Raw genomic sequence first — 24,263 nt, 5'->3', positions numbered from 1 at the left:
CCTGATCAAGGCAGCTTCTCCTCTTAACTAGTTCGAACTGAAGGTCTAGTTTTAGGGTTGCCAACCCTTCAGGCCTGGCCTGGAGGTCCGGGAATCGGCACAAGTGGTTACTGAAAGTAAGCCCAGATAAGTTAATGGTGAGAAATATAGGGGAAATAGTGTGTGTGTGTGTGTGTGTGTGTGTGTGTGTGTGTGTGTGTGTGTAGGGAGGGGGATCTCAAGGAATAGCTTCACTCAGAGTCAGCAACCCAATGACGGTCCCTTACTATATCCACAGTCATTAGGGATGACTCCTACACTTGTTTGTTTCAAGGGACGCAAAATTATAGAGGACAAAGGCATCGCTGGGAAACAATTAACCTTTGAGACGTCTTTATAAATAAATAAAGTATAAAGAGGGAAATGACTAGAATTTCAGATGAAGCGCTGCATAACCAGCCGTATGCCAGAGCCAAAGGCAAAGTTAAAAGGTTTCCCCCTACACAGGAGAGGCACAGCAAACCTCTCCTCTTTCTCTTTATTTCCTTTATCTCATGGGGGATTTGCTGGGTATCTTTTCTAGCCCCACGATCGCACTGGCATCCCTTCACAGAGCCCCCACCCCATACCTTCACCGCCCACTCCCAGTTTCTGGTGCCCTTGCTATTATCATACTAGGGGGTGTCGCGTCTGAAACGAGCTAGGCCTCCCTAAATCCTGTCCTCTCTTGCATCCTTCGCCGTCCCTGATTCCACAATACAGCTGCGTTTACGTCCTATAGGAGGCCAAATGGGTAGAAATGCAACGGCAGAGCCACAAGCAGACATTTGAATAGCCAGAGGTGCTTACCCATACCTAGAGAATAGAACCGAAAGAGTAAGCGCGCTGGGGCCTAATATATGCGCACATGTGGAATTTCCCCCTCCCTTCTTTCATAAACCAGAGCATCGGGGAGAATATTGCTTTAAAGGGAAAGAAGGTATTTTGCTTTTACCCTTTTCAATCCTTTCACCCTCAAACGTGTGCAAGAATTTGTAATGTGCCTATGTATGCATATCTGTCTGTCGATCCATCCATCCATCCAGGCCCAGGGTCTTTCTCCGAAGGCTGGCCCATCAACCTTTCAGCCCACCAGATGAACCCGCGTAAAAACTGCAAGGCGATCCATCCAGGCGCACCACGCATGGAAGGCAACCGCCTTTGCTTGCTCTTGCAAGGCCGAGATGCATCGGAGGCTTGCTCCCTCTTAAAATCCTCTCAAACTGGTTCCCTCAGGAGCACCTTTAATAAATATTTAAGGAAGCCCCGCTAAAATGTTTACTCTCGGGTTTGCTTTGCGCTAGGCTAGGTCACGACCCCGAATTGGGACAGCAGAACAAAGGGAGGGTTGGCTGGGGAACGTGAAGTCTTGTTGTTGGGGAGGGACATCATCTTGGAGCGATTGTTTAGAGCAGCAGGTTAATTTACTTGTTTGGCAAGAGCTGTGAAGTCTGGAGGCAGAACTTTAACCAGGGTCTGTCCTGATGAAAGGAGTGCCCATAAATTCCCCCCTCCCACTAATATTATTTGAAAAGCACTGAAAATTATGCCATGTATGTGTGTGTGTATGGGAAGAAAGAAAGAAAGGCAAAGTAACAGCCCGATCCGTAACCCGCTTAAGTATTGGTCGTTCTGCACACTTATTTGGGAACAAATGCCATTTAAATCAGTGGGAGCAACTTCTGAGTAGACGTGGATAGGAGAGCAGGCTGCACATTAGGGAGTATATTCCGGTACACTTGAAAGTTGGTTCTACCGATATAAAGGGGACTCACTTCGAAGCAGAATGTGGCGGCAGGACAGTGGTGATAATCCTTTTGAATCATTTCATTTTCAGGATTGTAGACCGGTCAGTTCTGCAATCCTTCATACACCTGCTCCGGTATAAAGTCCCCTTTATCTGATTGGACCTACTCCTGTGCAAGTAGGTCTACAGTGGTATATAATTTACAGAAGATTGCAGGAGTCAGATATTTTGGATGCATTACACACACACACACACACACACACACACACACACACACACACACCACAACACATTCTCACACCTTCTCTCCTATTTGATTTCAATAGCTGTTGATTGCACCTCAAGACCCCTGCTCTTAACGCATCTCGGTAGAAGCAGGGCTGCATTCCCATGCATGTTTGCTTGGAAGTAAGCTGCACTGAACTCACTGGAGCTTACTTCTGAGTAACCAGGAATAGGATTGGGTTGCCCGTGTCATTGATTATTTTGGAGCTTACACCCAAGGAAATACGATAGGGAATGCTGAGTACAATGTGAACTCTAACCCAAAAGAAAGCTCGCCTGATTTTAGTAGGTGTGGATCCTGCTCTCCAGTCAAGTATCTCTTCTCATAGTCTTCTGTTAGTCATTAGTTGCTTAAAAAAAAATAGGGTTGTTTTTAAAAATTTGGCTCCATTGTTTTGGTGGTGTCTGTGAAGGCTGACTTTCTAAACATGTCGACAGGGAAGTATATTCTGTTGAACTCACTCGGACTCACTTATGAGTAATCATTCATAGGCTCGAGCTGCGGATGGGACAATTCAGGCCATGGATGTCTTCCATATCAGGCAGTTACATAAATGTAACGTGCATTTATTTCAATGGAATGCCAAGCACATGCTAAACTGGCAGAGTGCTGTTGAACGTCAACTATACTGTATCTCTCCGGCGATTCCCCCCCCCCCCATACAGTAGTCATAACAGAAATACAGTGGCATACTTTGGTTTTTCGGTTTTAAATTTTTAACCACCATTTGCATGTATTTTTGGAAGTTCTGTGTTTAAGATTCGGCTTCTTGTGGAATAAGACAGATCAAAAAGCTGGCATCAGAGTTGTATATAACTTTTTAAAAGCACCTTTGAGTGTCAGGGAACAGCCCTTTCTGCTCGGAGCCCTATGGGTTACTGTAGCATACCTTCCTGCTGTCGCATGAAAGCGATCTGTGTGTTATGAAGTCGGCTGGATTCGCCCCTGGGTCTGGATGGAGGCGCGTTAGCTTTCCCGGAGCGGATTGAAGTATGCTAAGCGTTTCAGGTCCTGGGGTTGGAAGAGGCTTCGTTTGCACAAGTTTAATGACTGGCAGTGTTTACTTCCAGAGGAAGAATTGATAAGGCTGGGATGAAAGACACGCCTAGGCGAAAGAAGCTGGACAAACTAGTCAGGCTGCGACTGGAAGTCAACCTGATTGAGGAGAAAATGGCCCTGAAATCAGCGGAGCAAACAGACTTCGCAGAGGAAGTTCTGTCCCGTGGAGCTCAATGGGATGTTCACTTCTGAAGTGTGATCCTATGCCCGGAAGTACCTGGGGGTTAGTTCTCCTTAATTCAAGGGGGCTTACTCGTTTTTAAATCCCCGTTGATTTCAATGGGCAAATTAAGCGCGTATTATCAGTTTCTCCCAATGAGACTCCACGGGAATAAAAGCCTTTAACAGTGGCTGGTTTCTGGCCACGATTTTTAGGACAGGGGGATCAACCATTTGATTTGTTTAAGGAAAGCCTTTGGTTTCCTTTGATTCACAGTCCACTGAAGCCTAGGTCCTAGAATTTTTCTCCTTCTTTTACAAACCTGGTTCTGGATCTCAGTCTTACACACAAACCCCTTCTACTTGGGGTAGTGGAAATAATTCTTGAAGTAATAAAAGGGTAAAAATCCTGTTTTGAGGCTTTACTGTGGATCGCGTTTGTAGTTTTGAGAGTTTATTCTCTTCCAAAAAAAGAGAGAGGGAAAGGGGGGGCACCAATATAACACAGAAAGAGACACACGCGCACGCACAAACACACCAACATCTTAGAAGCTGAGAGAAATGTGCAATCCACCCGCACCCCAGTTTAAATATTGGCTTGAATCTTTATCAAGCAATCTGCTGGATGGCAGGATCAGTCTCCAAGACTAGGTCCTCTGCCGTGTAAGATTTCCTTTGGACCCCTTCAAGGGACACTTGAGATGGTCGCTCTCCTCCCTCAACCCTTTGCAAGACTCCTGTTAAGAAAGCGCCGTGTTGGTTCCTTCCCCGAGACATTCCCCAACCACACCCGAAGAAATACTGCTGCGCTTTGGGAAATGTTTATTCTCCCAGGGCAAAAACACACAGGCGCGTTCTGAAACATAAGCAGCTTTCTATCTGGAAACCATCTTGCTGGGCACGGGACAACTTCTTCCTAAAATGGGTAGAAAAACATATATCTTGGGATCAGCAGCAGCAAAGCTTTCGAGAAGATAGATCACAAGAGGTTTGTGTATTTGCGTGGGGCCGTTTGCGTGTCTGTATATGTGTGTCTACCTGTCTGTATCCATGGGTGCATCTCTCCTAAGCCTGGATCTTAGATGTTTACCAGCCCCAAACACGTGCCAGTTAAATCCGAGTAGGTTGGATTTCAGCCAATTTACGCCTCCTAACATGCCTACTTGGAAGTAAACCTCGCTTCTTTCCGTAGAACTTGCTTCCAAGTAAGTGTGCTTTAGCATCGCAGCCAGGCTGTCTGACCTTTAAACGAAGTCCCTTGTGAAATCGTTCCCTGGTTTTCTATTGAGACTTCCAAGTAAATGTGGTTAGAGTCGAGACGTTCCTGGTGCACTCCTGATCCTCCTGAAGAAAGACTAACGTTGATTTTGATGGCGCAGGGTTGGAGCCATGGGCTTCCACGAGATTGACAGCCCAGCTCTTTAATGGGGATTTATGTTAACTGAAATCTGCGGGAATCGAATGGGAATCTCTTGGGTTAAGATTAGAGAAAGAAGTTCTTAGGACTTTCATCTGAATTTGGTGTTGGGGGTGGGTTGGGCCGTGTATATGTTTGGGGCTGACGTCTGTTATGGGTTGCTGCCCAGACGCTCCATTCCTCCGGGCACGGAGAAACCAACGAAAAGCACTTTTAAGTTACCTTGATATCAGAGAAAAAGAGCATGTGCTTAATTTTTCCAGATTAAAATAAGTGGGGATTGAAAATAACTATTGTTATATTTAGCTGGATCCTTCCCCATATTTTAAATATTAAGAGAATGCAAATGAGAGGGTGAGGGTGTAAGTGTGCATGTGCGTGCAGTTTCTTTTACTTAACAGCCGTTTGCTTCACAAAACCACAGTACTTTGTTCCACTCATTGAAACTGGGCTTTTGGGCTACATGAATCCAAGAATGTCGGCACAAATGCGTGATGGATCAGTCCCTGTGCTTATATATCTGCAAAAATCTTGTGTACCTATATGGGTATGTGTATCTCCGTGTTATATGAGTGTCCATGCCTAGAAGAGTGTAGGTGTGTTTACATATCATGCGCGCAGTGGTCTTTGAGGGTCTCTTTCACGTGTGTGCAGTTCGATAGACCTAGCTGTACTTATCTGTGCATCTCCAAAGAGGATTGTTTATGAATGTGTGTCTGAGTGTATGTTTGGGGGGTGCAATCCTGCTCCATTAAAGATTAATTGGGGGGTAGGGTGGTTGCAGTTGATTTCTACGAAATGAGGGCCTATCCTGCGTATGTTGTTTCTGCATTTGTAAATTTGATGGAAGAAGTACAAAATAAGCCTGTGTATACGGGCATCCGGGACCGGGACGTGTCTGGGTGTCATATATATTTTGTATTGTGTCTGCCTGCTATGGTGCTTGTCTGTCATCCTGATCGTAAACACTTCCACAAGATTTCAGTGATTTCAATATTTCAGTGAGATAAGAAAGCCTGTCATCTTGACCTTAAACATACTTACTCAGAAGTAAGGCCTGGCTCACACATGCCTATACTTATCTCCATGTACTTTTGATGAGCAGCACTCGAATGTGTGAACTGTCTCAGTCTTCAAGCACTGCGTTTGCGATGGTGTGAGAAGGATAAGGAACGTTCTTTTTTGGTGGAATTAATATATATGGCGGTCCAGTCAGGCATTCAGATCACTGGATACTGCAGTCATCAAATGATGAACATGCATGTGGAACAAAACCTAATAACAGATCTCTACTGGTGTCTTATATATATATCCCCTTATCTGGAGCAATCAGTAGGCATGTAAGGTGCAGTCCCTATCTCATGAAAGCCCCGAGCAAAATCCCATGGATGGATCCCATTAATGGCCTAGGATTGTTCCTTAATCCCAGAGGTTAAAAATACTGGTTGACATGAAGAAGAAAATTATTCAGAGTAGCCCCAATGAAATTAAAAGGCAATGCCTAACTTGCCCCTTTAATGTCAATGGGACTACTCTGAATAATTTTTCCTCAGCTGATCAGCCACTACTGGGAAGAAAGCTCCATTTAAATCCTTACGTGTTTAGGAAGATCTCACATGGGTCTTTCTCCCAAGTAAAAGAGTTTCAAAACTGAGGAATGCATCTGAAAGCAGGTTTGTGGGGCTTCAGTCTAAGTGACCAAGGGTGCCATTCGGAACTGAGGCCATTTGGTGCGAGGGAAGACTTCCTCATTGCCTTGAATGGGCAACTCAGTTGCACTTGGTGGCTGTTAATCCTCTGGCCACTTACTTCCTCTCAGAAAGTCCCATTGAGTTCAGCAGCAGGAACTGCAGCACGCAGATGAGGGCTTCTATGGGAAACACTGAGTTCATCTTCTTTGTGTTTTGGAAGAACATCGTGAAGTTCTGTGCGCGTTGTGCAGGAGGGAATTCCTTGCAAAGACTCCTCGGGAACGTCTGGCAGAGTCAAGCTCTACACATTAACTGTTTTATAACCCCAGCTACAGATGTTTCAAGGAGTCCCCCTCCCCCTCCCTTCCTCATAGTATCAAGCACAGCTCCAGGGCCTGCGATCTTCTCTCTCTCTCTCTCTCTCTCTCTCTCTCTCTCTCTCTCTCTCTCTCTCTCACTCACACACACACACACACACACACACACACACACTGCCATGACTTATGGAGCCATCACTTATATTACTATCTTATTTAACACACACACAAAGACACAGACCCTCTCCTTTTCCTAAACCAGTTGGTACGCTAGGATCTCCCTCCACAGTCAATTCTCCCGCTCCCACCAGCCGCCTCCATGTCCAGAAGGGATGTTATCAGATCAGACTGATCGGGAAAGGGAGTATGTTTTCAAGAAGCAAGGGCATTCCTGAAATGCTCTCTCTCCATTCCTCAAGCCCCATCAGTCTCTATGGGACAAGCAGCCGCGTCTGACGTTTGTTACGAAACAGCTTGTCCATGTTCCGCCCTGAATCCTTCAAAAGCCATTCATCCTTCTTTGGCTTGCTGGCCCTTTTGTCCGGATGAGCCCCACAGACTTCTAACAAGGGTGAAGTGAAAAACGGGGGCGGGAAGAGCTCCCCAAACCTCCTACCAACCTGGTAGGAGTTTGCAGCTGAATCTGGCCTGGCTACAGGTCCAGCGTTGCAAATATTCTCCCCACACACAGGCCAGATGGGGAGAACTCGTTCTTCTTCCCGCTCCACCTGGGCCTTGCTTGGAAACCCCCTTGAGCTCTCCACCCTGAAGGTGGCTTCGTCTTGAGCCTCTGCTCATCTTAGCGGTGCCCTCTCCAGTCTCCGGCTCGCTGGTTACTTCTTGCTCTGAATCGCCAGCAGCGATCCTCTTTAATGACCTGCCAGAGTCGTTTAAAGAAAGAAAGAAAGACAAAAAATACGAGCCCTTCGTGAGCAATCTCGGCGATGACTTTTCAGTTTCTGCTGCTTTGGTGAAAGGTGATCCCCTGCTGGAGTTTGGGCGTGCTGTTCCCTCCGATCAGATCACCCTTCCGGCTAGTCACTCTGACTGATAAAAAGCTGTGAGAAACAGCTACTGATTTCAGTTAAGCCCCATACCCAAGGAAGATATTATGTTCCCCCCATCCCGAAAGTCAGGTCTTGTGTGTACGCTCTCCATTTCCACCAGTCCCATACTTAAGCTACAGAGGCGACCTAGATAGCAGACTGAGTGTCATTATATGGCTGCAGAGCAGAATTAAAGTGGCCATCAGTGCTGAAGGCCTGCTTGTATCGCTTTAGGATAGAATAGTATTCCTATCCTAATGATACCTTAAGAGGAAATAATGAGCCCCATTGGAATCAGTTGGCTCACCTTTCAAGCAAGGGCTGTGCATTGCTTTCCGTGGAGCTTCCTTCCTTATGTTTGGTACCCCAGTCTTTAATCGGAAAAGGAGTTAGGGGTGCAGAATCAGAATCCCACCCCCACAATGCATTTGAGAAGTTGCCCCTCAATCTACTGAACTCCACAGGCCAAAGTGATATCTTCAATCCCCAAAACATATTTTCTCCCCCCCCTTTCCTCTCCCCCCACAAAAAAATTATAGGAATTGTTTCTCATACTTTCTCTCTTTCTGCACCCCTGAGTGGACCTACCTTGAAAAGATTAATCCTTACCAAAGACTGGAGTTCTGACTCAACAACACATGCAAACCATTCATTGATTCAGAAGAATTTTTCACAGGACCAAGTTTGGCTGTGCGCGATGTATATCTCATGGAAATCCATGGGATTTGGGTACCCTCTTTGCTACGTGGAAAGACAAACTATTTTGCCTATTTTGACTACAAACTAAAATGTAGTCGCACTTGAATCCAAACGGTGCCCCCAGAACCCCAGAACCGTTGTATCAAGAGCTAAAGGATCACTGAGTTAAACAGGAATCAGGCTTGGTTTGCTTAACTTTTGTATCTTGAGATACAAAAACAGGGGAAAGAGGCAGTAAAAAACACCAAGCCCCCTTTTAAAACGTCCCCATAGATACCCATGGAAGAGATCTAAGGATGTGTTCTCTAGCCCTATTCACATGTTATGTTAGATACAGCTACAATCTGTGTACAGTGTACGCAGGTACAGAACTGTATGCAGATGCAGTTATCCACATATTATGTGTACATCTGTATACATAGAATGTATACATCTGTACACATGTATACAGATATGTACAGAGTTATTCACAGTTGTGTGTACAGACAGTATGTGTACAGCAGTACACTTCCTACCTGTATACTGCATTTGAGTAGGCCTGTATTCAGGCTCACTTCTGAAATGAATGCATGTGTAGCCCTGTGCCTGTGTACAGACATCTGAACGCAGGTACAACATCATGTCTGAACTAGGGGTACCAATGAAACCAAAGGGACTTACGGGTGCATTGCTTTACTTGATCAAGCCTCAGATTGAGGCATGAACACACTGGGAGGAACTACCTTGGAAAGACAGAGGGAGACCTGATTCCAAGTAAATGTGCTCAGCACTGTGCTGAGTCTTACACACAACCACCGGTCCTTAATTATCAAAGCTTCCCACAACAACCCTGAAAGGTCCGAGTGTGCTATGTATTTGTTGTAGAAGACTGCCCGCCCTCCACAAAGAGCTTCAGTTCCCGGATTTCCTTGGCTGGAGGTACTAACAGTTCTGAAACTGATTTAAATCTGCAGTGTAAATATACTTTACCCCATTCAAATTAATTCGACAGAGCGCAGGAGTTAACCGAGTGCTACTTTGAGCCCTAGACAATAATAAATATATCAAACACTAGGCAACCGTGGTAAATTATCCCATTACAACATGTCAAGCAGTACAGCGATATTGTTTTTGCTGTAGGCCGTCCTAGGACCACTTCAAGTCACTTGAGCTGGAATTCTGGATTTTGTCCCTATCCATGATTGATTGTTAAGGGGAAGAGCCAAGCATTATAGTTTGCATACCTTGTTATGTGCATTGGGAGAGGGGGGCATTGAGTTCCATCCCTAGTTAAGGTAAGCAGTGCTGAGCAAGATAATCACTGACTGAGATCTTGCTAGAAGACAGCAGACTCCTGAACAGCACTGAGACCACCAGAGCTCTAATTCGGAATTGCACAGCTCTGCTGGGCTGAGATTTTTCCACATCGATTTCTACAGAGGGTCATGCCAAGGGCAAGTGAGATCCCTTCGGGAGTACTCTCATGACAACGGAGGGTCAGGGTGGCGCAGCAGAAGGAAGCAGAAGTCACCCACAGGACTTCACTACTCTGGATTACAGTGGGAACATTTTCTATTGAAAAGAAACGTTCTATGCTTTTCTGAACATTCTATGGTATTTGATGCGTATTGGCTTATTTAGACATCTCCACTCAATGTTGCAGCCAGTTTGCTGATGAACTGTGAACTCACCCAGAGTGTTTGGGTTTCCAAACTAGCTTCAGATTTTTGCCCCAGCCAAAAACTTGGCCTTGGGCATATCTTTATGTTAAACACTTATCTTCATAACAGCCCAGGTAATCTGACTAACAGAGAATGACTGGTCAAGAATGACCCAGGCTATTAGTCATGACTAAGCATCATTGAAATAAATTAGTCATGACTGATGCAAGTCCCATTAATTTCAATGGGGCTTAGTCTAGATTCTGCCCAGTGCCTTGTAATTTTTGTGGGGATTTGAACCCAGGTCTCAGCCCATTGCCACACTGATTTTCACTAGTGTTCTTCGTCCTGCCTCATCAAGGAACATGCTTCCACCTCTTCCCCACACTGCTCAGCAGCTCCTTCCCACTCTTTAAGAGATATCCACTTTTAACCCCATAGCTTATTTTGTTTGGGGAGGGGAAATGGGATTACGAGCAACCACGTGGCACACAAGACGGTACAGAACAGCAAAAGCACTGGATTCATAGCAGTGGATTCACTGATAATAAAAGCAGCATGCATGCCTTTATTCCGAGGAATATCCCAAGTGAAAGGGTGTGTTGTCTGTGCTCAAATATTCTGCAGATCTCTCTCTGACTGCTGTTATGGCTGCAACATTTCTTTTGGCTAAGCGAAAACAGATCTAGGACTTTTCTTTCTTTTTTAATTAAAGAATTAGGCTAGATATTAAACAAAAAAAGGGAGGGTACCATATTGATTTCTGGCACCCAACCTCGATTTCACAATAAAATGTGGTTGGTTGAAAATGGTTTCTTTCAACGTCAATTTTCGCTTTTCTTGGCAGCATAACATTCCTTACGGAAGGAGAACATCCCTTATTTTTACAGTTCAGTAGCCTGAATACTTAATTTAGGTTGTTTCCCGCCTCTTATATCCATAAATCTGCCAGGCGTTCAGTGTTTCAGGTGCCAACAATAAAGAGAACATTGTTTACCAAAGCACCTACAAGCTCAACCATCTACAAGAAGATAATCTATACACTGATCTGGGGAAGGAAATGGAGGGGTGGGGGGAGAGAAGCCGAGTCTTTGAAATCCAATCGCCCTCTATATCATGAAAATTGGCTAACCTTCGGAAATTAAAGTTTACTTTCCTAATCGTTTATAAGGAGTGTTCTGACACCAGGAATGGTCATGATTGTGGTTTCAGATACCAATAAAAAGGAAAATAGAGGTGCAAATTGGGACAATGGAAGAGGGAACAACAATATTAGTAGCTCTCTGAGTACATTGGTGGGAAATCGAAGTATACAGACATATTTTGAGACTGAAGTTCTTTTCTCCTCTGGGAAGTAAGCTCACTGGAGACTCTGCTACTGCGACTAAAGCTATAAATAAGAGAGAGAGTTATTCTGAAGGTATTCAGATAGTGGACTGAACGCAAATTACTGTGGTCCTCTAGCTGTAGCATTCCTGTTTTCAAAATGCTAGAATTAAGTTGAGAACTTAGCCTTTAACCTGTTTTCAGTGCTAGGACTCAGTCTAGGATCAGATGAAACAAGAAAGATAAATGAATTGTGTCTGAGCATGTCAAAGTATATTTCCATCATTGCTGGACACTCCATCCTCACAAATATGAATGGGATTTGGGGGACACAAACATTTTGGCTGACAAGAGACAGTACACTTACAGGTACACCTTGAACGCCAACACCTTTCATTAAAAAAAAAAAAGGGGTCGTGTTTTTTGAAGAAGCCACCCATTTCAGTCGGTTGAGATTCAGCTCCAACCATTCACCCCTCACCCTCAGAACTAACCCCATACTCAAAGGCCTCTTTAAGAAAGAAAGAAAAAGCTGGCAGCTTAGTTTCACCTGAGGGCTACGTCCCAGACTGATGAATTCTCGTCTGGAGAGGCCACGTTTTCTTTCGTCAGAACCTTACAGCCTGTGTTCACCAGGGAGGAAGAGACATCAGAAGCTTTCCCACCCCCTCCAAACCGTGGTGCATTGTGGAGCTTTATGATTTATTATATTTAAATTTTTTGGCATCAATAAAAACACGGAAGGCTCGTCCTTCCTTTGAATCCTCTGTCCTTTCTACCTTGGGTGCATTGGGGTGGGGGGCGGCTGAAGAGATTTCAGTGCATTCTAAGAACATTTGCTGGGGGGTATTGGTGTGTGTGTGTTTTAAAAAGATATCTCATCATAACCAAATGGCAGCATGTGTTTACAAAGTGGGCCCAAAAGCAGTGGGCCCAAAACCAACGACCCACCCCCACCCCCTTTATGGCCCTTCATTGTTATTTCAGTCCATTTATTGTCTTCACGGTGGGGGTCATAACAGAACAAACAACAACACAACTCTTATTTGAGCGAGCGACCTCACTCTTTTGCCTTTTTTCTCATAAGAGAAAATAGATAGGTATTTCGGAGCAGTCACCAGAAGTGGACTGAAATGGGGGTGGGAGGCGGGGTTTGAGGGCGGCCTCCTTTAAATGGCGCCCCTGCTTCCTCGCCTTTCCAGCGGACTATTTACAGAGATTTGTGGAACAGGGCTTTGATTGGTAAGGCCTGCCGATTTGTGGTAGGACAAAGGTTGAGAATGAACGACGCCTTGGAGCACAGCCAGGAGAAGACGCCAGGGCGATGTTGCAACTTCACTGGAGGCATTCTTCCAACACACATTTCTCTTTAGCTCCAGTTTCAGCAAGGCTTCTGCTCGCCCCTCTCAGCCGGTGTTCGGTTTTCTCCGGCAAAAGTAATGGCCGGCCTCCTTAACGGTTACTCTTCGGGGTCAGAGATGCTGCAGCCATCCTCTTCTTCTCCCCCGCCCCCGTCTGTGGCTTTGTCTATCTGAATTCGTTAAGTGAGGGCACTCAGAGGTCACTGGCTAGTGGAGTAGCCTCTCCCCCCACCCTCCCCTCCTCTCCCCTCCCTTTAGTACATTGCTCCTCTAAGCAATTCAATTTTCACCAGTGGGAGAGCTCAAGCCCTCCATTATGGATTGACTCTGTAACTACGCCAGCTTGCTTGCTTTCCCCGCCTTTTCCTCCATGGGAGACACACGCAAGAATAGGAGGGCTTCATGGAACTCGGCCTGTGGACAGAGTCCAGTCATGGAGCAAATCCTGAAAGTACGGCTGGATTTAAGGACATGGAGGCAGAGGATTTTTAAAAAAAAAAAAAAACACCCAAGAACAAAAAACAAAAACACACCCCAAAACCTAATTTAGAAAAACCAGATCTCAAAAGGTGGGATCCATTTCAATTCCCTGCCATCAGTCCCAGACCCAGTCTTTGAACATGTCTAGTAATAAAGATGTAAACTCCTCTGAGAATGTGAAGAGTGCTTTTCCTTCCCACACAGATTATGTTGTCTCTCCTTCTGGCTGAATCAACACTACTGACTGTAGGTTTTATATATATTAACAGTCAACCATCTTATTTATTTTTTATTTCTCTGTGTAAACTGCCCTGAGCCATTTTTGGACAGGAGATATAGAAATAAAATAAATACTACTACTACTACTACTACTACTACTACTACTACTAATAATAATAATAATAATAATAATAATAAATAACAACAATAATAATAATTAATAACAACCTAAAGGCAAAGTGTGCCTTCTAGTTGTTGTGGACTCCTTGCAACCACAGAGTCCTGTGGTTGTCTTTGGTAGAATACAGGAGGGGTTTACCATTATTATTATTTCTTGTTTACACAGTCAGGCAGGTGTTATTGACTGGTTTGTTTTATCCAGACATCGAGTCCTTCCCAAGGACCTGGGATGGCTGAATTTTATTATCAAAGTTGTTGCTGCTGTTATAGATATTGTCGCAGAATATAGGCTGTTCCCAGTAAAACTGCTTTTTGTAATTGGCTGGTGGTGATTTCTGTGGCCCCTGTGGTGTTGAGGTGCTCTTCAAGTTGTTTTGGGATTGCACCCAGGGCGCCAATTACCACTGGGATGATTTGGATCTTCTTCTGCCACAGCCTTTCAATTTCAATTTGTAGATCTTTGTATTTGGTGATTTTTCCTATTTCTTTTTCTTCTATTCTGCTATCCCCTGGTATTGCTATGTCGATTATTTTGACTTGTTTTTCTTTCTTCTCGACTACAGTGATATCTTGTGTATTGTGTGGCAGATGTTTGTCTGTTTGTAGTCGGAAGTCCCATAATATTTTTGCATCTTCATTTTCTTCAACTTTTTCAATTTTATGGTCCCACCAATCTTTGGCTACAGGTAGCTTGTATTTTTTGCAGATGTTCCCGTGTATCATCCCTGCTACCTTGTCATGCCTTTGTTTGTAGTCAGTCTGTGCAATCTTTTTACAACAGCTGATTAGGTGGTCCACTCTTTCATCTGCTTCCTTACAAAGGTGGCACTTGCTGTTCGTTGTTGGTTTTTCGACTTTTGCTCTTATTGCATTTGTTTTTAGTGCCTATTCTTGTGCAGCCAGTATTAAACCCTCTGTTTCTTTCTTCAAGTTGCCATTCTTAAGCCATTGCCAGGTCTTCCAGATTGCCAGCATCTTCCTATATCGCTGCTACCCAATATAGGTACCAACAGGGATTTGAATCGGCAGCCTCTGGCTTGCTAGTCAAGTCATTTTGTCACTGCACCATTAGGTGGCTTAACAGTCAACCTGGCTCCCCAAAATTAATTCTGGGCATTTCAGGTTGGTGAAGTTGCTAACAAGTCTTCCTTAGAGATTCTAAAGGCCGTATTTCAGAACTTCCTGAGGAGAAGGAATGACTGTTACATTGCTGGTGTACAGCTGCTGTACACCTTTCCCCTCCTGTGCTACTAACAGGGTTGCCAAGAAGTCCTGACTCCTGAGATGGGCTTGTATACTGCAAGGTTCTGTTGAAGTTGCCCCCTTTCCAAATCTCATTAAGGTACAGAGATCATCTCAAGATCAGGACCTGGCACCTCTGTGGTGGGGGATGGGAGATGCAGTGTAGGATAATTGCATGCTTAAGCCAATTTAGAGACAGTTTCACTAAACATCTTGTTTACCACAGATGAAGTCTGAGTTTGGGTGGAAGTTGATGTAAGCCAGTATGCTGTAAGGATCCAGGTGTAGTGGGGAATATAGTAGCTGATCTTTTTACTGACCCTGATCTTATGCCTTTACTGTCTTGACATACAGCAACTGAACAGGTGAGGTGCTTTCTCAGCCACTTATTTTCATGTCAGGAAAAGTTTGATCTGTGTCAACCTTTTGTTAAGACACAGGAGCAGGTCTTCCCACCCACCAACACTAGGAAAACTATGTCCATGCTATTTATAGGACCATTTGATCAGGCTCACTCTGCGTTTACTGTTGGGGTCATTCACGAAGTAAGTTATCCATCACAAAGGAAGGGAGTAAGTTTTGACAATCTGTGACAAGGGAGGGTACCAGTTGAAATCACCCTTTTGTTTAAAAAAATGCAGTACATCATTGCTCAATGCCAATAGGTGCACTTCCTTGCTCCCCCTTAACTCTCCCTCTTTTCATTTAACTTTGTTCTGCTGGCACACATGTATGTTTTGTGTCACTTGATTTCTTTGCATGATGACTATTATTATTATTATTATTATTATTATTATTACATTGATATCCTGCTCTTCCTCCAAGGAGCCCAGAGCGGTGTACTACATACTTAAGGTTCTCTTTCACAACAACCCTGTGAAGTAGGCTAGGCTGAGAGAGAAGTGATTGGCCCAGAGTCACCCAGCAAGTTTTCATGGCTGAATGGGGATTTGAACTCGGGTCTCCCCGGTCCTAGTCCAGCACTCTAACCACTACACCATGCTGGCTCTGCTGACTATACCCCAGATGAGCAGCAACGCAATGTGTGAACAACAGACTCCACCTAAAGGTTGTCTGTCTGAACTTATGTGAAAGTTTTGTGGTATTACATCTGTCCTGGTCCATTCACACATGTAAGCATATATATATGTTATATGTTACATGTTATGCATGTAAGAACATGCATAACAACAACAACAACAACTAGTTGGGCTGGGCGCATAACATCTGCGCCTCCAGCCGACCCACCCACCACTGCTGCCTTTTTCTCCCACCCACCTGCCGGCCCGCCCGCCCGGCTTTCTGGCTGGCCCACCTGCTTCTCCATCCTTCTGCTTCTCCCTGCTGCAGTTTCTGGCTCCTCCCACCCGCCCACCAACTCCTGGCAGCGGCCGCCTCCTCCTGACAGCCGGCCCGGCCCACTTCCTTCTCCTCCAGGCAGCTGGGCCAGCCCGCCACCTTCTTCTCCTGGCGGCTGGGCTGGCCCGCTGCCACCTGTGGTTGCCGGCCATTATTCCTATTTTCTCCCCATCACTACCCTATCCGCAGCTGCTCACAAACTCTTGTGAGAGCTGCCACACATGGGATTAGCGATGGGTACATCTAGGAGAATTAAATATATAGATAATGAATGAATGAATGACTTTATTTGTTAGCTGTTCCATAACAAATTGTTCTCTGGGTGGTTTACAACACAGCATTAAAACATGAAATAAAAACACATAATGCAGTAAATCATAACAGGCCAAAGGGGGGGGGATACAAAATACAATAAAAAACCATTTAAAACTCTTTAAAAATCAGTTAAAATCAAAATTTAAAAGGCCTGAGTGAACAAAAACGTCTTCACCTATGTAAAGAACAAAGTGATGAAGCCAGGTGAACATAACTGGAGAGGCTATTCTAAAAATGGGGTGCAATCACTGAAAAGGCCTCCTCCCTGGTAGCTGCCCACCTCACCTCGTTTGGCAGGGGCACTTGGAGGAGGGCCTCTGACGAAGATCTTAAGGTCCAGGTTGGGACATATGGGGCAAGCACAGCACTCTATTGCTTCTGCATCCTGGTTATTTTCTCCGTCTTTTTGCTACCTTCTGATTTTAAGCCTCTTCCTCACCCCTCACAGTTCCTCCATCTCTCTCCTTGTTTATGATGTGAGAATCTATAAACATAAAATTGGATTAGATTGTTAGATAAATAGCTTAAATAGATGGTTTTACTAGGATCGTTATTGCGGCTGTTCTTTCACATAGCCTAACCCAAGCTAGGGAAACCCAGCCTGGGTTAGACTGTTCATGAGAACCACTGGGATTAGACCTGATCCCAGCAGGGCAGTGCTGCTGAGCCTGGCTTTTAAAATTATTTTTATTTTACACAGTCAGACAGGTGTTATTGACTGGTTTGTTTTATCCAGACATCGAGTCCTTCCCAAGGACCTGGGATGGCTGAATTTTATTGTCAATGTTGTTGCTGTTGTTATAGATATCGTCGCAGAATATAGGCTGTTCCCAGTAAAGCTGCTTTTTGTAATTGGCTGGTGGTGATTTCTGTGGCCCCTATGGTGTTGAGGTGCTCTTCAAGGTCTTTTGGAACTGCACCCAGGGCGCCAATTACCACTGGGATTATTTTGGTCTTTTTCTGCCACAGCCTTTCAATTTCAATTTGTAGATCTTTGTATTCTGTTATTTTTCCTATTTCTTTTTCTTCTATTCTGCTATCCCCTGGTATTACTATGTCGATTATTTTGACTTGTTTTTCTTTCTTCTCGACTACAGTTATATCTGGTGTATTGTGTGGCAGATGTTTGTCTGTTTGTAGTCGGAAGTCCCATAATATTTTTACATCTTCATTTTCTTCAACGTTTTCAATTTTATGGTCCCACCAATTTTTGGCTACAGGTAGCTTGTATTGTTTGCAGATGTTCCAGTCTATCATCCCTGCTACTTTGTCATGCTTTTGTTTGTAGTCAGTCTGTGCAATCTTTTTACAACAGCTGATTAGGTGGTCCACTTGCTGTTCGTTGTTGGTTTTTCTACTTTTGCTCTTATTGCATTTGTTCTTAGTGCCTGTTCTTGTGCAGCCAGTATTAAACCCTCTGTTTCTTTCTTCAAGTTGCCATTCTTAAGCCATTGCCAGGTCTTGGTGATGTCTGATTTTCCTTTTATGTTGTACAAATATTGACCATGCAGTGGCTTATTTTTCCATTTTTCTGCTCGGTTCTTGACTTGTTCTTTCTTGTAGGCCTGCTTTGTTTCATTGGTGTTGAATAGTTTCGCATTATTGACCATTTTAAGTGCATCTTCTTCACTGTGCTTTATATATTCTTCTAGGCCTCTTTTCTCCTCCTCTACTGTTTGATGGACTTTCAGCATTCCTCTTCCACCTGAGCTGCGAGGGAGGTATAGCCTATCGACATCAGTGCGGGGGTGCAGAGCATGATTGATGGTCATTATTTTCCTGGTCTTACGATCTAACGTCTCTAGCTCTGCCTGGGTCCAGTCTATTATTCCTGCAGTGTACCTGATAACAGGTATAGCCCAGGTGTTTATGGCTTGTATGGTGTTCCCGCCATTGAGTTTGGACTTTAGGATTTTTCTAACTCTCCTGATGTATTATTCACTTCCAATTTTTCTTTTAACTTCAGTGTGTGCAATGTTATCAGCCTGGAGAATGCCCAAGTATTTGTAATGTTCTTTCTCTTCCAGGTTCTTGATGTTGCTTCCATTGGGCAGTTCTATTGCTTCTGTTTTTGTTATTTTCCCTCCGTTCATTATTAATGCAGCACACTTGTCTAGTCCAAACTCCATTGCTATATCGCTACTGAATATACGGACAGTGTTTAGCAGTGATTCGATTTCTGACTAGGTCTTTCCATACAACTTCAGATCGTTCAGATTATTATTATTATTATTATTATTATTATTATTATTATTATTAATTCGATTTCTATACCGCCCTTCCAAAAATGGCTCAGGGCGGTTTACACAGAGAAATAACAAACAAATAAATAAGATGGCTCCCTGTCCCCAAAGGGCTCACATTCTAAAAAGAAACAGAAGACACACACCAGCAACAGTCACTGGAGGTACTGTGCTGGAGGTGGACCGGGCCAGTTACTCTCCCCCTGCTAAATAAAGAGAATCACCATGGTAAAAGGTGCCTCTTTGCCCAGTTAGCAGGGGCAGGCTGGCTGTTAGCCAAGGTTAAGGGAGTGAGTGTTCCCTTAACCAGGGCTTCCTGCTCATGTGTGAGTTCAGACTGCTTCCAGCCCAGCTGTACACAGAGACGGACAGGAGCCTAGAGTCAGGGCCGTCCTCAGAGAGCTCTGGTGGGGTGCAGGGCCTGGGGCAAATCAGCCCGTGTGGGGGCCCCCTTCCAGTTAATTCTAATGGGGGCTAAAAGAGTGGGGCCTGGGGTGGTTGCCCTGCTTGCCATGTCCTAAGGACAGCCCTGCCTACAGTCCATCTCTCGAGGGAATCCCCCAATACATTGTGCATGTTGTGCAGTGCATTGTGGGATCCCCGGAGGCCAACCCGGTCTCTGGAGCTTCACGCTGCGCCATATAGAGTTGCTCATCGGGGAGTGTGGTCCGTGTTCCCAGAAACATGCCATTGTTTGTCTAGCAGGGGAGAAGGTAAGTTCAACCAGCCTTCCCCTCCACCCACCCGCCTGCCGCCCCACTCACCTGGTTGTGTGAACAACCTCATTATATATGCTGAATTAGAAGATATATACTAGGTAAGAACTGTATACATATTGGTTGAACACCCACCGTATTTTGGTATGGGTGGATATGTATACTGTTATATATGTGTTATATACATGTATTAATGCTCATCTGGGACAGTAATAAAGATCTGATCTGATCTTATACACACAAATGCAAACACCTCCATGGCCTTGCTGAGGATAATTCACTTTAAAAGAAATCCTCCCCCGTACCCTCTAACCCATCTCAGCCCCTTCCACTTCTTCAGACATACATCTCTTTATCCCTTACCTTCCTACTTTCAGGCTTACCCCAGAATACCCACACAAAATCTTAATGTTTTCATCTTAATCTTATTCTTAATATATTGAAATTAAGAATGTGGAACAGCCTCCTTAAGGAGGTACACCTGGGCCCATCACTGCTTGCCCTTTGGCAGACAAGCAGTGAAGACTCTTTTGTTACAGCATGCTTTTTAATTGATATTGCCATTTTATAGTGTGTTAAACTGCTGCTATTTAAAATAATGCATTGTTGGCTATATTTGGGATTTTGTTCTGTATTACGATTGTGAGCTGCCTCGAGTACAATTTCTGTAGAAAAATAGGATATCAACAGTAATAACGTTTCACGTTATTAATTTTCAGTGAACTTCCTAGATGTGTCAATAACAGTGGGGGGTGGGGGATTGCTATACATTACAGACATTAAGAGGTATCTGTGTGATATGCATAGACTTCTGGGGGAAGAGAAGACACTCTATACCAGAGTAAAAGCAGTTAAGAACTCTGCTGGATCAAATCAGGACCTATAATCCAGCACACTATTCCCCACAATAGTCCACCAGATGCCTCTGGGAAGCCCACAAGCAGGAGCAGGGGAGTAACTACCATTAGGCAAGGGGAGGCAGTCATCTTGGGGCCCCACTGCCTCAAGGGGCCCCCCAGAAGCACATCACATGACTCCCCACCCGCCCATGTTGCACCCCCTATGAATTATGTTGAGTCTCTTGGAGATCGGCAGGAGCAGAGAGTAAAAAAACTAGATTCAATGTGAACTAGATATTCACCGTATTCATAATGGGGATGTGAGTGTGAGTGCACGATCTATTGTGAAGTGTGTTTGTGTGTGTGTATATCAGCGAGGAGCCCATTTTAAAATCTTGTCTCTGGGCCTCCTCCAACCTTGCTACGCCCCTGAGCAGGAGATGATGGCAGATGCCCCCTCTCCTGCTGTTACTCCCCTGTAACTGGCATCAGATGCATACGGCCTCTGAACTTACAGGTAGCCTTTCATAGTGAGGACTAGAAGCCAGTTTGATAGCTTTGACTTCCATGAATTTGTCCAATCCCTTCTTAAAACCACCTGAACCATCACCCCAGTTTGTGGCAGGAAATTCCATGGTTCAATTATGTGCTGTATGAAGAAGTATATGAGTTTCTTACATTGTTAGAAGTCTCCTGCCAGTCATTTTCATTGAATAACTCCTGCTTCTAGGGTTGTGAGAGAAGGACAAAGGTGTCTCTCTATCCAGTTTCTCCACACCATGAATAATTTTTTTCTGGTGAATTGGAAAATAGGGACATGTTGGCAGGTATGTTTTTTTAGCCTCAGAGAGTCCTATTACATCTATGAACATAGACATGTATTGTGACATAAGCTTTTGCAGACAACCTACTTTGCCAGATGCAACAACAGAATAACTCAGTTCTTTCTCTGGCTTTCATACTTGGGAATGTACTATAGGAAGGGGGAGGAAGTTTAAAAACCATTTTTGTAAAAGGTAATATACTTTATGGACATTCTCATGGCTTCCCCACCTTCAGTCTTTTTCTTACTTCTTCAAGTTCTCACACTGCTTTGTATTTTTAATATAAGCTCTGGAGAGGAAGTATGGTGTAAACAGCTCATCTGTGGCCAGGAAGTAAAGCTCTGGAGATGGAGATGATCACATAAGATTCTCTGCTCACTTTACTCCCATGGCAAATGTTTCCACTTCTCCCCCTCAAGGCTCCAGTGTCTTTAATACCTGCATAACAGGTTATAGCAATGTACTCTGCATGGGCCTGCCCTTGAAGATGGTTTGGAATCTGCAGCATGTGCAGAATTCAACAGCTTCTCTGATTGCCAGCTTGAATCATGTGGGAGATCATATGTAATGTTACCACTCACAACTCCACTGAGTGCCTATTAGCTTTCAGGTCCAGTTAAAGGTACCAATGTACTTACCTTTCAAGCCTATAGCAACCTGGGCCTAGATCTGAAGGTGAGGCCTTGCTTTAGTGTTTAGATGACTATAGTGCAACCCTATGCATGTTTACTCAACAGAAAACCCCACTGTGTTCAGTGAGGCTTACTCTCAGGCAAGTGTGAATAGGACTGAAGCTTAAGACAAGATGGTTCTGCAAGGGCACAGGACGGGGAATTTTCTGCAGTTGAACCCACACTTTGGATGACTATTCCCCAGGAGGCTTATAAGGTGATGACACTTCTGTCCTTTCAGCTTTGAGACAAGACCTTTTTGTACAGGAAGTCATTTTTTGACTGCTGAGTTGCTGACTGGTTGTGGAACTGTTAAATGTGGAGATTTAGTATGTCTGTAATGTTGACCTATTTTCACCTTTAAAATTTTTGGTTTTATGTGCTGATATATTGAAAAGTGTGTGTGCGCGCGCGCGCATATTAGGGTTTATTCTTCATTGCCTGTTTGTCACTTTGTGTGTTGGCAGTGAATGTAGCATGTCAATACTGTTAAAACACACACACACACACACACAAAAGCAGGCAGGCAGAGGATTTCCCTAGAATGCATGGATAAGCAGAGGTGTTTTTAAAAAACTTTATCTGTTGAATTTCTGCCAGCCATGCAGGTGTTAAAGGCACACAAGTCTTACTAGGGGCAAAAAAAGAGGGGATAGTAGTTTTATCCTAAACGCACATATACTGGTTTCATGTAATAGTACAAATGAGTGTAGTTTACACAAGCACAAAGAACATGTGACATATATAACAGGTATAGAAAGTTGTTTTCTATATTGTCTGCTGCAGACATCATGAGGACTAGCATGCTGTGTCTACTGAGAACAGAAGTAGGATTTTCCATTAGGCTAAGCATGCTACAATACAAAGCTCTAGCCAGACAAGGGTCCTTGCTGCATTCTCTGACAGTTCCTTAGAGAGTAGACCTTCACTGTGTAACAGAAGAACAATGGCTACATTCCTGTCCATAGAGAGTTTTACAAATATTAGCAGCCTCTCCAGCATAAGAAGCAGAGTTGCCACACATACCTCTGAACTTCAGAGTTTGATTATTTATTTTTAATTATATGACAGCTAAGAGAAAGGTGCTTGCTTCTGTGCAGTGTTTGCATAGCTGGCTTCTGTATAGCTTTGTTGGTAAAGGCAGAGGCAAGGGTGTGGCATATGGATTAGAGTGATGTGGTCCCTTGGAGTATGGTTCAGCACTGGTTCACCCATGCTCTTTAAATGAGATGAACCGTATCTTTTGAGGAAGTCAGCAAGGAGGTCTTCTGCATTACTGCTAACATACTGTTCGTTATATCGAGGGAGTGTCAACTATAGGTGGTGTTTGCAGAGTTACGAGACAAGTCCTTATTCCAAAGAAATTGCAATCAAAATTAAGGAAAAGCACAATGAATGTAATTTTAATTTATTTATATTCTACCTTTCCTTCGTTATGGAACTCAAAGTAGCATATATGGGCTTCTCAGGTGGTTACCCATGAACATGGCTTGTTATTAAAGTTCCTGCCCTCATAGAACCATGTCCATATAGGCATGTCTTTCTATAAACCTCCTGCACATCTACCAGAGAACTATTGTGCTTTGCAGAGGATTCTTGGACATGGTCTGGGAAACCCCTTTTGTCTTCACAGGACCGTGTGGGCGGCCGATTGGGTGGGTGGGTGGGAGGGAAGGCAGGGTTCAACATACCTTCCCCATGATGATCGATGTTAGTTGCTTCAGCACGCGAGCCACGTTTCCACACAACCCAAGCTGCTGGGAGCAGGATGGATCAACAGAGGTTGGGACTCATTTTCCCAGCCTCCGGATATCCCACAAGGCACTGTGTAACGAGAGTGATGTCCGCTCAGTTAATTTTAGATCCCGCTCAGACTGAATCAGGAAGGCCCCACTCTGAATGCAGGTGCGCGCACACTGCTTTGACACACGTCCACCCAGAACAAAACCCATTCTGCACACAGATGAAAGAAAATTAGAGAGAACACTGCTTGGGGGATTGCCCCATCTCTGGGCGCTCTAGGCACCTGTCTCCATGGAGCCCGAGGAGACCCCCGCAATCCCTGCAGCCAGGTTAAGGGAGTACTTGTTCCCTTAACCTTGGCTAAGAGCCAGGCTTGGGAGCGGGTTAGGCTGGGTGGGAGCACCGGCATCCATGTGGCTCCTGGCATTCCACACGAGCAGCCTAGTCCAGGCTGCTCCTGAGAACAGCCTCTTTGTCTCCATAAAACTCCAGCCGGACCTTTTAGGCTTTGTCATTGCTGCATTCAGTGGTGCTCCTTAGGACATGCCCAGCATTCTCCTGGAGTCATGCTTTTCTGGGAAAGGTCACAAATGGTGGATAAGCTCTTTGCCGTTACTAAACTTCTCATTGAGGAGCATTGGCTAAGCTTCTGAGGAACCTGTTTTG

The 24,263-nt window shown here is 44.5% G+C and overlaps 2 protein-coding genes across 2 annotated transcripts in view; both read left to right on the top strand.

The window, feature by feature from the left end:
- The window catches only part of HOXC6 (homeobox C6), a 163,812-nt gene that overhangs the window by 54,590 nt on the left and 84,959 nt on the right, over window positions 1-24,263 (top strand). The gene's annotated exons all lie outside the window — the stretch shown is intronic.
- Window positions 22,018-24,263, top strand: part of LOC128345188 (homeobox protein Hox-D3a-like) — a 42,079-nt gene continuing 39,833 nt past the window's right edge. The window contains exon 1 of the mRNA XM_053296760.1: window positions 22,018-22,071. Coding sequence (XP_053152735.1) covers window positions 22,045-22,071 — 27 coding nt within the window. The 5' untranslated portion in view covers window positions 22,018-22,044. The remainder of the gene's footprint in view (window positions 22,072-24,263) is intronic.

Source organism: Hemicordylus capensis, chromosome 2, assembly GCF_027244095.1.
Source record: "Hemicordylus capensis ecotype Gifberg chromosome 2, rHemCap1.1.pri, whole genome shotgun sequence".
Taxonomy (NCBI): domain Eukaryota; kingdom Metazoa; phylum Chordata; class Lepidosauria; order Squamata; family Cordylidae; genus Hemicordylus; species Hemicordylus capensis.
This window is presented reverse-complemented; position numbering and strand designations above follow the sequence as displayed.